Source organism: Lissotriton vulgaris, unplaced genomic scaffold, assembly GCF_964263255.1.
Source record: "Lissotriton vulgaris unplaced genomic scaffold, aLisVul1.2 SCAFFOLD_2515, whole genome shotgun sequence".
Classification (NCBI taxonomy): domain Eukaryota; kingdom Metazoa; phylum Chordata; class Amphibia; order Caudata; family Salamandridae; genus Lissotriton; species Lissotriton vulgaris.
This window is the reverse complement of record NW_028247158.1, coordinates 1-13,345: the sequence shown is the minus strand read 5'-3', so window position 1 is coordinate 13,345 and position 13,345 is coordinate 1. Positions and strand designations below refer to the sequence as shown.

General features: G+C 45.9%; 1 protein-coding gene across 1 annotated transcript in view; it reads left to right on the top strand.

The window, feature by feature from the left end:
• The window catches only part of COPB1 (coat protein complex I subunit beta 1), a 212,668-nt gene extending 200,387 nt beyond the window's left edge, over positions 1-12,281 (top strand). Inside the window, exon 16 of the mRNA XM_086949640.1 lies at positions 12,063-12,281. Within this exon, the coding sequence (XP_086805766.1) occupies positions 12,063-12,281 (219 nt within the window). The remainder of the gene's footprint in view (positions 1-12,062) is intronic.
• The last annotated feature ends 1,064 nt before the right edge of the window (positions 12,282-13,345 follow it).

The following is a 13,345-nucleotide window of genomic DNA, read 5'->3' as shown; positions in this document are numbered from 1 at the left end:
CTTCCCCAACAGAAGACTCTGCAGCTTTCAATGCACTCATTGAAAGGGCGGCAGCCAATCATGACGTCTCCATGCTGACCCAGTGGACGTCGACTTCCTCTTTGACACCTTTTCAGTCTCTGAAAAAACTGTAAAGACTTTACCAATGCTAAAAGGGGTGTTGAAACATGCGGCAGAAGTCTTCAAGGAGCCCACCCGAGCTAGCGTCATCAACCTACGTATCGACAAAAAGTACAAGGCAGCGCCCACTGATCCTACTTACATCAAAGGACAGTTGCCTCTGGATTCCCTGGTTGTCTCCAATGCACGCAAACGAGCCAACTCACAAACTACGGGTGATGCTCCTCCCCCAGATAAGGAATCCAAAGTTTTTGAGGCCTCGGGGGGGAAAAGGGTGGCTGCGCAGGCAGCCAACATATGGTGCATATCCAACACACAGGCGCTACTGGCGCAATATGACAGGGCACACTATGACACTCTAGAGACCCTTTTACAGCACTTACCCGATCAATATAAGGAAGCAGCAGAAATGTTGATACAGGAGGGGAAGTTTATCACCAATGCTTCAATTAAGTGCGCTCTGGACGTGGCTGACACCGCCTCAAGAGCAAGTAACACTAGCGTTCTACTTCGTAGACATACATGGCTCAGGATATCCGGTTTCAAGCCAGACATTCAAACTACCATCTTGAACCAGACTGTCAACCCAGACCACCTGTTTGGCCCAGAGGTTGATACCACCCTCGAGAAAATGAAAAAGGGCACCGACACTGCGAAGTCTATGGGTGCCTTGCAGTCCCAGCAGTTTCGGGGTGGTTCCTTTCGTCGCTCCAATAATAGAGGCACCTCGAGGGGTCAACTGGCACAGTCAACTCAATTCTACAAGAGCAACACCCAACCTTCCTTTACCAACAAGGGTCGGGGTGGATACCGTGGCAACAATGTCAAGAGCAGAGGACGTGGAAATAACAGCTCCAGGTCCTCCACCGCCAACAAACAGTGACGCCTTGTCACTGCCCCCCGACCACACAACACCGGTCGGGGGGAGACTCCAGCAGTTGCTGCCCATGTGGAAATCCATCACCACGGACAGGTGGGTCAGATCTCTTATCCAATACGGTTATTGTCTGGAGCTCACATCCACTCCACCCAACATACCCCCAAAGACCCGTCCTATGTCCGGCGAGCACTTGCACTTGTTGCAGCAAGAAGTCAACGTCATGCTGCAAAAAGGGGCAATAGAGCTCGTGCCCCTGCAGGAAAGAGGTACGGGAATTTACTCCCTGTATTTTCTGATTCCAAAGAAGGACGGATCCCTCAGGCCCATCCTAGACCTCAGACCGCTCAACTTTTACATTCTGTCAGAACATTTCCATATGCTCACGCTGCAGCAGGTTCTCCCACTGCTTCGGCAGGGGGACTTCCTAGCAACTCTGGACCTGAAGGATGCGTACTTCCACATTCCACTGCATCCTTCTCACCGAAAGTACCTCAGGTTTACCATTCAAACCCAGCACTACCAGTTCAAGGTTTTGCCTTTTGGGGTCACCACGGCGCCCAGGGTTTTCACAAAGTGCCTGGCAACGGTGGCGGCGCATCTGAGATGTCAAAACATCCACGTCTACCCCTATCTGGACGACTGGCTCATTCAGGCGAAGTTGGCCCAGCAGTGCGCCAACCACGTGTCCCATACCATTCACCTTTTGCACGATCTGGGGTTCTCACTGAATTACCCAAAATCCCATCTCCAGCCCGCCCACATACGGCAGTATCTGGGTGCGACCATAAACACTCTGGCAGCCACAGCGCAGCCGAATTCAGTGAGAGTCAACAGCATTCAGTCGCTGATCCAAAGATTCAGTCCTCAACACTCGCTTCCAGCAAGAGTGTTCATGCAGTTGATAGGCATGATGGCCTCCTGCATCTCCATAGTCCCACACGCGAGACTACATATGCGTCCGCTTCAGGAGTGCTTAGCACGTCAGTGGACTCAGGCTCACGGGCAGTTGAAAGACCTAGTGTTGGTGAGCGGTCAGGCATACAACTCTCTGCATTGGTGGAATCCACGAAACCTTTGCAAGGGCCGACCGTTCCAAGAGCCTGTGCCACAGATCATCCTGACAACGGACGCTTCTCTCCAGGGATGGGGACTGCATGTACTCCAATACACAGTGCAGGGACTATGGACGCTACAGCAAAGGAAGATGCACATCAATGTACTGGAACTGATGGCGATCTTCATGGCCTTAAAGGCATTCAAAGTACATCTGTGCAACAAGGTCGTGTTGATCCGGACGGAAAACATGACGGCCATGTACTACATTCAAGAGCAGGGGGGCACACACTCTCCGCAGCTGTCTCATCTGGCTCAGAGCATGTGGAAGTGGGCCATTCAGAGGAACATTTTCCTCATGGCAGAACATCTCCCAGGCAAGGACAATCAGATGGCGGACATGCTCAGCAGGCACAGCCACCAAATGCACGAGTGGGAGATACATCCATCAGTACTCCAACCGTACTTCCAAAGGTGGGGTCATCCAGAGATCGACCTGTTCGCCACAAGGGAGAACGCAAAATGCCAAAGCTTCGCCGCCAGGTTCCCACACCCACAGTCGCAGGGCAATGGATGAACTGGTCAGGCAGATTTGCGTACGCTTTTACCCCAGCACCTCTGATACCGCTGGTGGCACGCAAGCTCAGGCAACACTCGATGACTCTCATCCTGGTTGCTCCAACGTGGGCTCGCCAGCCATGGTACACCACGTTTCTGGAACTGTCCGTGGTACCGCATCAGAGGCTTCATCTCACACCCAGCCTTCTGACGCAGAGCCATGGCGACATTCAGCACCCAGATCTGCAACAGCTCAACCTGGCGATCTGGCTCCTGAAGTCCTAGAGTTTGGCTACCTCAACCTCCCTCCCAATTGCATGGACATCATTCGGGAGGCTAGGAAGCCCACTACTAGAGCCTGTTATGCGGCGAAATGGAAGCGGTTTGTCATCTATTGCGCAAACCACAGCATTGATCCACTAGATGCTTCTATTCAGAACATCATCTGTTACCTGTTCCATCTATACAAGTGTGATCTGGCATATACTTCCATTCACATTCACCTGTCTGCAATGGCCGCATACCTCCAAAATAGACAGCACCTTTCCCTTTTCAAGGTGCCTGCCATCAAAGCATTTCTGGAAGGCCTCAAAAGAGTCATTCCGCCACGGACTCCACCAGCTCCTGAATGGAACCTCAATGTGTTTCTTACAAGGCTGATGGGTCCCCCCTTTGAGCCACTACATTCCTGCGAGATCCAGTTCTTGACGTGGAAAGTGGCTTTCCTGGTAGCAATTACATCGCTACGGAGGGTTAGTGAACTGCAGGCCCTCACAATCCAAGAGCCTTTCTTCCAAGTTCATTCAAACAGGGTAGTGCTCCGCACTAACCCTAAATTTCTACCCAAGGTTGTGTCTCAATTCCACATCAACCAAACCATTGAGTTGCCGGTGTACTTTCAGAATCCAGAGTCACTGGCGGAGCGGATGCTCCATACCCTTGACGTTAAATGGGCCCTAATGTATTACATTGATAGGACCAAAGATTTTAGAAAGACTAAACAGCTTTTTGTTGCCTTTGCGCCACATCACAAAGGTAACCCTATTTCCAAGGCTGGTATTGCTAGGTGGATCGTGAAATGTATTCAGATCTGCTATGCAAAGGCAAAACGCACTCTTACCATTCCACCAAGAGCCCACTCCACCAGAAAGTTGGGGGCCTCTATGGCTTTTCTAGGTAACATTCCCTTAGAGGACATATGTAGAGCAGCCACATGGTCTACCACACACACATTTACCAAGCATTACTGTGTAGACGTGCATTCCAAACAGCAGGCAGCTGTAGGGCAGGCTGTTCTCAAGACACTTTTCCAAACTGCTGCAGCTGGCACGGGCGGCCGCCGCTAATGGAGGGACTGCTATGTATTCTATGCACAGATATGAATTCAGCAGCCCACATGCCTCGAACTGCAAATGCTACTTACCAGTATGCATCTGTTCTTGGCATGTAGGGCTGCTGACATTCATATCGCCCGCCCTCCTCCCCGGCGCCCGTAGCAGCTGCAGTATTCACATATCATTTCATGGTATGGTCATCATTCACTGAGTTTCACTCCATCTTGGCCACCATGGCTAAAAACAATCTGGGGATGGAGTTGATGCCCATGCGCACTGTAGTCCAGAGGAGGAGCCACCTATCTCGTGATACTTCGAAGACTCTTCCAGGACAACAATGTGCAATCATCCGGACCCAACACTAGGCGGCGATCTATGCACAGATATGAATGTCAGCAGCCCTACATGCCAAGAACAGATGCATACTGGTAAGTAGCATTTGCAATATTCTACCCTCCACCTGCTATTTGCACTAATACTATAAGATATACAAATACAAGGTAAGTCTTTATTTCGACGACAAGTCATAAGACAACGTATTTAAAAACACAACATAGAATAAAAGTAAAATCATAACAGCAAATCCATAGTGCGGCAAAGGGTGATTATTTCATCTGTTATTTTACAAGATCTAAGTGATGTTCTTATTTACACTACTGAGTTGATTCAGTCCCCTGTTTGTTCCATACACGTTTAATTAAGAGAATAAATATTATAAAACCAGAATTAAAAAACACTGTTTTAATACATTTCCAATTTTTTTACAATCAAAATTTAAAACCGGATTAAACTGATGGAGTGTTCAGTAATTTTAATTTATTCCTGCAAATTACCCACATCCATTTAAAAAATGTGGCCACGGCGATTACCAGGCTTTCAGAACAGTCTGTTCTTAATATCCTTAGCGCTTCGGTACCTCTTTTGATGCCTTTCTGAATACATATTGGCCTCAGCCATTTGGACCGTGGAAATTTGTACTCGGGGCATGAGCTATGCTTTCCGATTGTGTAGTACAGAAAGGGCACAGGACATCATTATTGTTAGTTGTTCATTTGCTGGTAAATGTATTAATTGGGAGAGGTCCTACCCTGTACTGATGGAACAATTTCCTATCTTCAGGAATGGTAATAACATCCCAATATGGTTCGTAGACCGGTGTATGTTTTTGCTCCAAGAAATCCCTTGTTATTGATGGGGCAATACATTTTTGGAAGCCTCTTTGAGTTACCATATCCCAATAAAGCTCTTTTAAGGTCTTGCGTGGCGGGAAAGGATTTTGTGATATACAAATGCAGTAACTGCTTGCTTTTCTGTTTCAGGATTGTGAATCTATGAGAGATCCAATACTGGAGAAGAAAAAAAGTTACTTGCCTGTAACTGCATTTCTCCTTTATTTGTAACTCACTTCCCACCCCCGAGAGGCTCAGGATTCTTTAATCCCACTTGTGCTTGAAAATCTGAGGGATTCGGCCTCTGTTGGGAGTGTTCTAGAGGGCGCTGTCGCCTGATTGGTTAAAGTTCAAGTTTTTTTTTTTAACTGAGAATGATTCATACATGTGAATCTATGAAAGATACCAATAATGGAGATCTGCAGTTACAGATGAGTAACTTATTTTCTTACCATGCATGTAGCCTTTCAGCTGATCGCTGTTCATTTTAGAAAAAAACACTGATCAGAAGGATTAAAAGTCTTTTGTTTTTGTTGTATAAACTGCAGATGTAATGAAGTTCTGTGACCTGCCTTTATTTATTTATTTATTTTTTAGCATTTGTTGAGCGCGAACAATTACCCGCAGGCGTCTCGGCGCTATACTGTGTTACCCTCCTATAGGAGCTTGGAAAAGTTTTCAGAGGTTGAAAAGCCAGGTTTTCAATTTCTTCCTAAAACACATTAGGTTTGGACTTGATCTTATCGGTTGTGGAAGAGTATTCCACAATCTTGGGGCGGCAACTAGGAAACGTCTGTCTCCCCAGTTGACCAACCTAGTCCGTGGCACTACTAGGTCATTCTGTCCTGCAGATCGTAGCGTTCGAGAGGGGGTATATGGAACCAGGTGATCACACAGGAATTGCGGCGCTTGACGGTGAAGTGCCTTATAGACGAGACATAAAGTCTTGAATTTAATTCGGTTCCTGACCGGAAGCCAGTGAAGACTCCTCAATGACTCTGCTATAGGTTTGAATTTAGGAATGTTAAGGAGAAGTCTGGCTGCTGCATTTTGGATTGTTTGCATTTTCTTAATTATCCTAACTTGGGCGTTTGCAAACAGTCCATTGCAGTAGTCCAGTGCTGATAGGACCAAAGCGCTAATCAGTGTCTTTCCCACATTTGTTGGGAGAAAAGGAAGAATCTTCCTCACCAGACGTAGCTTGTAAAAAGCCGTGGAGGCTGTCTGATTGGCGTGGGCCATGAAATTAAGGTTGTCATCAAATATGACTCCTAAATTTCTCACTTTCGTGACTGGTTTGGGCGCTACTCCAAAAGATGATGGCCACCAGGTTGGGGACCAGCTAGGGCTGAGGTGGCCAAAAGTGACCACCTCGGTTTTGTCGGAATTTAATTTCAGACAGTTTGCTGACATCCATTTTCCAATGGCCAGCATTCCTGTCTTGAAATTTTCCGCCACTGTTTCCCCATCATTTCTGACAGCCAGTATCAGCTGTGTATCATCCGCATATGAGGTAAGGTTCATCCCGTGCGCTTTGATGGTGTTGGCAAGGTCCGACACGTATATATTAAATAGTGTCGGACTCAGGGATGAACCTTGAGGTACCCCACATGGCAGTGATAGCTCAGCGGATTCAAACTGGCCCAGTATGACTGCCTGGGTTCTCTCTGCTAGAAAAGATGCCAGCAGATCTTTAGCCAGGCCTTGCACGCCCATCTTTTCGACACGGTTGACCAAGATCTTATGGTCAACCGTGTCAAAAGCGGCCGATAAATCTAGGAGCACCAATAGTGCTGTGCCACCTTGGTCTCTGATTAATCGGATGTCATCCGCTGCTTTAATGAGGGCTGCTTTAATGAGGGCTTTCACAGTGGCTGCTAGCTATGAAAGCAGGCATTGTGATGTCAAAACTCAGCTGGATACAGTTATGACCGTTGAGAAGCTACATTATATTTCTATTTGAACTAACTAGATACATCACAACTTGACTGTAATCGGAAATTAGAGTACTTATATAGGGATTGAAGATACAAACAACTTGTGGTATTACTCAGATTAACATACAAAGATTGTGATCTTTTAATGTCCTCTATTCTTTGATACCTTCTGATTAATGTAATACTAAAATTCCAGTGTAAAATGTGAAACTATTAAAATTCTATTCCCTCCTTTGTAATTTATTGATCACCAAATATGTCGTCTTTGTTTTAGATTAGAACTTGATTTGCATACATCAATATAAATTCATCATCCAGGCTGGTATAGGACATTTTAGTGGAATGTAACTCTATGACGTCTATTCTTTTGATGGCAAATTGATTGCTTTTTGTGACAGTCATAGGACGAGTAGAAAAATATTTTATAAAGTAACAGTTCTTAGTACAACAAGCGTGATACCACTGATGTTTGCTGTCACTCATTTAACTTAGGCTTGACTACCAGGCACCCGTCACAAGATCAGAAGGCATAAATGTGTATATTTCTCATCTACCACCTAGGCCTATTTTGGCTGAAGACTACATTGTTCTTCACTTTTGAGGGAGTAGGCCAAGTGTAGGAAGGGGGCTCTTTATGTAATATATCAGTAAGTTGATATACTGTATAAAGATTCCAGGGATTCCCTTATGAGTGGACAGGGGCTTGCTATGCAATCCCAAACTGCTCTATGACTGGGTAGTGTGGTCAGCTTAACACAGAGGAGTGCAAGACATTTACAAATATGCATTTCACAAGAAAGAGATCCACACCAATTTATAAAAATAACAAGTATCTTTATGTATGATTAGGCATCAGAGAAAAATCTTTCAGATAAGAATATTTTTAAATCGAAATTCTTTTCACTTGAAAAAGTGGACACAGTGCAATTTTTGAGTTCTGCAATGTTAACCTGAGGAAAGGAAGAACAAGTTCTGCAAACAGTTACCAGCAGCACGAGGGGAGCCAGGTGCAGGGTGATAAGCAGTGCGGGAGCCCAATGCTTTTCAGTGGGGATCGGGCATTGTAAAAAGAGGCTGCAGGCTCTGGCTGGGAAGCCAATTGGGGTGAACCCATAAGGAGAGGAGGGGGTTTCAAGACCTGCAATGCTCCGGGACGTAGGAACCCCTAGGGTCTGCTTCTCCTCTGCCCCGGGGCGATGGTGCAGAGGTATCTTTAGGTGTTGGGTTTTTCTTGCTGGGTCACTGTCAAGGCAGCATGCACACAGAGGCTTCAGGCGATGTCCAGGAGTTCTCAAGGGGTGAACCCACAATGGACTTGAGCTCTGGAGGGCTGGGTAACCTTGCTGGTACCGGTGACCCACTTCAACTCGGCCCGGAGGACACTGTCGAAGTGGTGGCTGTGGGTGTCTGCTTTTGGCTGTTCCGGAGACCTCGGAGTCTTCTGTTTGAGAGTTTTTCCAGGATGCAGGTAACAGTTTCGCTGTTTTCAGAAGATCTTCATCTTTATTGAAGCCAGCAGTCCTCCCAGAGTTTTCGGAGGTCGCTGGTTGCAAGACAGATCGCAGGTTCTCAGAAACTGGGAACAGACCTGTAGGGCTGAGTCCAAGCCAGGCGCCATCTTTAGTCTTCTCTGTAAGGTCATCTTCTTTCTTCCTAGGTAATCGCAGATCTACTCTCTAGGTTCAGGGGAAGCCCCTAAATACTACATTTAGGAGGCGTTTTAGAGATAGGTAGGTCCAATGGACACCTTTCCTGGGGTGACTACACCCTCTACTATGCCCCCCCATGTGAGAGGGGGCCTAGACCTAGCCCTGATTAGAGGGGTATCCCCATCTTCAAGATGGCGGGTGCGGAAAGCTGTGCTTTACCGCGCTGACCCCACCTTAGGGGTGTGGTTGGCAGAGGTGGCCACACCTCCTATTCTTCCTAGTTTTCTTGCCTAAAGTGGGGGTGTAAACCGGGGGCAGCCATGGGCTGCTAGCAGCAGTGACTGGGGGTCGCATTACTACGACTGCATGCCTTTGAAGCTTCCTCCTCAAGCACTGTGCCCATCCTGAGTCCCGGATGTGCATTGTTTCTGGTCTCAGAGAGCAGAGGCTCTCAACCTAGGGGTCCGGAAACATGCCTGGTGATGGCAGGCTTCCTACAGCCAGTCTTTTACCCAACCAGGATTGATAGGTTTTCAGGGGGCATCTCTGAGTACATGGTTCAGTACATCCCACACTGGCATCAGTGTGGGTTTATTGAGAGGAGTAGTTTGGTAACTACTTTCAAAGAAGCCATCATGGTGCTGGGGAACCAGAGTTGTCAAGTTTCCAACCCATGTACTCTCTATCGCTTCCCCGGCACTTACAATATCTAAGAATGGACTTAAATATTGTATAAGCATATCTACTCATGCAAATATGCCCACACCTGTGGTGTAGAGCCTTAGGGCTGGAAGACCTGCTAGAGAGGTGACTTACCTTTACCTTAGGCAGTGCAAGTTAGTATGGCACACAGGCAGTATTCCTTGTCAACTCTTTGGGACTGAATAGACCCTCAGGGATCCTCTTCAGTCTTATAGCCCTAAGTACCATTTCTATGGACTTACAGGGAGCCTGAAGGGCAAATTATGGACTAGTTTTAGGCAAGAAGCACTGGCACAGGGTACCGTGTTGGTATGAACCCTGTGCACTATAATCAAAACATCACCACATACTAGGCAAAAGGGTGGGGGCTAACCATGTCAAAAAAGGCACTTTCTCACACTTGGTCACCTTCTCTTCACCTTTCACTTACAAACAAGGATCTTGTGTTTTTTTTCTTCAAAAGCTACTCTCTTGCCTGTGAAGAGTAACTCAAAACACTTTGATGGCTCACTTTTATGCCACATAGATTGCTGTAAGAACTGTAGGTTGTAATAAATGCTAATTCATCTAATTCCTCTGTATACTGATTGAGTATTTATTTCCTAACTGTTGGACTCAATCTTTGAGAGTTGTGACTTCAGTTTTTGGATTTTGCGCTTGAAGTCAAATCTTTTGTCATATACTCCAATCCTGAGAAACGTATTTTCCATGTCTAGCTGCTTTAGGTTCGAATGGGAGCACAGAGGGTCCCAAACAAAACTTCTCTCGTTTCCTCCTTGAAGAGGCTTGCAGCAATGCCTGGGATAAATACACAAACTTATCTCTATTGTTTAGTGGCGCCCAAGTGCCTTTTGCTGTCTATACAACGAGTTTTCCAATAGAATTAAAACAGCAGTTTTTACATTGCTCCATCCAGTAGACCTTGCTTTTCTTTCCCAAGAACTCTGTTAAGGATCTCCGTGAAACTTTAAACATTCTTTAATACAGTTTTCAGCAAACATCCATTGGCTATAAGGATTGTGGAAAAATAGAACTAAGTCCCTGTCAAACATTCTGATCACCGACCACTGGAGAATCTTGGGATCTACACTCTTTCTACAGTGAGGAATGGGGTGTGGCCACAAATGGAAACATGTTCTTAGCTGTCAGTTTTTGGGGGCTTTCTAGCTTGAATGTTGATGCACTTTTGCCTTCTTATTATGGAGGATACATTTTTTAAAGATATGAATGCAATGTTATTGCCTTTAGACAATAGTGTAGTTTTGAGTTGTATTGTTAGGATGTGGCTAAGCAGCATGTCTTGTAAGTGGCGTAGACGTATTCTACACGCTCTGAGGCAGACTTCACTTCCTTGTTTGGACTTGCTCTCATGATTAGTTTGTACAGTCAATAATTTAGTCATTCAAGATTTATAAAGCACGCTAATCACCCAATAGGGTATGCAGGCGCCAGTGGCTTATTAGAACAGCTAGGCCTTGAGGGCCATTTGGAATTCCAGAAGTGAGGTGATGGTCCGGAGATGGTTCCTGGTCTTGGCTGAGGTGTGGCAAAAGGAGCGTCCTTTGCTTCTGCAAATGCAGAAAGCATGGTCAAGTGAAAGGGAGGTGGAGCGTAGTCTTCTCAATGGTTGGTGGAAGTTCAGGCTGTGGTTAATTTTGCTTGAATTGACATCTCTTCTGTATGTTTGTCGGGTAGGCTGTGGATGAGTCTGGCTGTGGCGTTCTCTATGGTCTTGTGTCACAGTGCGTCTTTGGTGTAGTGGCAGCCTCTTGAAGATCTTGCGTAGCATGTGCAGTGAGGAAGCAGACGAGGGAGAACGCGTTAATCTGTGATTTAATGGTGGGCTTGTTGTGAATGATGATTCAGAGGTCTCTGATGTGGTTGGAGGAAGTGGGTGTGGGTCCTGGGTCTAATGGCCAACAGGAGTTATTCAATTTTTTTTTGCTGTTGTTGCCAAAGATCAGAACTTATCGTTGTCTATGTTTAGCTGTAGCCAGTTCTTCATCCAGTTGACGATTTTTATCATGCATCTGTGGAAGGTGGTTCTGGTGGTGGTGGGGTCGTCTGTGAGTGAGAGGATGAGTTGGGTGTCGTCTGCCAAGGAAATTAGATTAAGACTGTGGGATCGACTAGGTTAGCCAGGGTGGTCATGTATGTGTTGAAAAGCGTGGGACTGAGTAATAAGCCCTGGTGGACACCGTAGGTGATCTTCTTGGGTTCACAGGTGAAAGGTGGTAGGTGGGTCCTCTGGGTTCTTCAGGTGAGGAATGACATGATTCATCTGAGCACATCCCCTTGGATGCCGATGTGGTGGAGTCTTTCGATCGGTGTGTGCTGTGATACTGTGTCGAAGCCTGCCAAGAGGTCGAGAAGAATCAAAGCTGCTGTTTCTCCTTAGTCGGTGGCTCCGATGAGGGCGGTTTCGGTGCTGTGATTGCTGCGGAACCCAGATTTGGAAGAGTCAAGTATCTGGTTCTGCTCCAGGTATATCAGTTGTTTTTCTTTTACTAGCACCTTCACAAAACAGGTGGGAACTCCTTGTTGGATAGACATTTGAAATGTCTTTGCATTTTCTTGATGAATTATTAATAGGGATTAGTAGATAATTTCACATTTTAGCTCGCATGGCAGAATTGACATTCTTTCATTTACCTTTACAGAAAGAGTCTGAAAAGAGAAGTGTCACAGTTCAGGCAGACGATCCAATTTCCTTCATGCAGCTCACTGCTAAAAATGAAATGTCCTCTAAAGAAGACCAGTTCCAGCTGAGTCTGCTTGCAGCAATGGGTACAACGCAAAGAAAAGAAGCTGCTGATCCTCTTGCATCTAAATTGAACAAGGTAAAAAAACATACCTTTACAGTTTTTAATCTATTCTAAATTGACCCTCTAAAAAGTATTTTATCGTCTTTGTTAATAATTTTTTTGACCTGTTACGTCATCTACAAACTGAATGAATGTTTTAGCCTTGCATATGACTGTCCGATGAGGCTTTACAATTAGGAATATTTTTGATTGTAATTTCATTTAGGAGTGACTCTCACGCCTATAATTATTTTTAATGTTTATGTGCTACATACATCAAACTGTCATTTGTGATTCCTAAATTGCGAATTTTAAGAAATCTCAATTTAGGAATCGCAAATGCTTTTTCATGTAGGAATCTCAAAATAAATTGTGACTCCTGCACATTCCTTATTTGCAACTCGCAAATAAGGAATTGCTTCCCATTCATTCCTTTATGCCCAGAGACCCATGAGTCGATAGGAATTGCATGCGCAATTTGAGAGTACCAAATTGGTACTCTCAAATTGCGCCTGCAATTTCAAGGGTGCCAAAAGGACACCCTGATGCACCCCTTAAATTGCAATTTCAAAACATGTTGAACACAATCCTCTATTTCCCCCCCAAACAGCATGTAGGTGTGCAACATAGAACTTTGAAAAATGCACTTTTGTGAATTTCTATTCTCTACTTCTACACACAATGTCCAAGAAAATCGTTTTTTTTCCTTTTAGGTCGAGGACCTAAAGGCTGCGCTTGCGCAGTCTCCGGTCGGAGATTTAATGATTAGGAGTAAGGGGACTGGAACCCGCCTCTCTCCTCCCTCCTCCATTGGCTGGCTTCCTAAGCGGAGGCCAGCCATTGGAGGAGACAGGCGTCACTCGAAACCAGCCCCGTCTCTTTTGGATTCGGGGGCGTGTTTTTGGTGTTCTTTCCACCTGTGACGTCATCCGTCACCCAGAACGCCAAAACATGCCCCCGAATCCGAAAATGTTGGGAGGTTTGCAGCCGCTTTTATTGTTTGGTAATTCTATCTGATGGGGGTGTGTCTATCGGGACTCCCCCCCTGTACTCAGATCCCATGGCCGGTGGTTGTATCCGAGGTTGTGGCGGGTGTACCTAATGGAGGACTGCATGCCCCTTTTCTCTTGGCCGGCGCT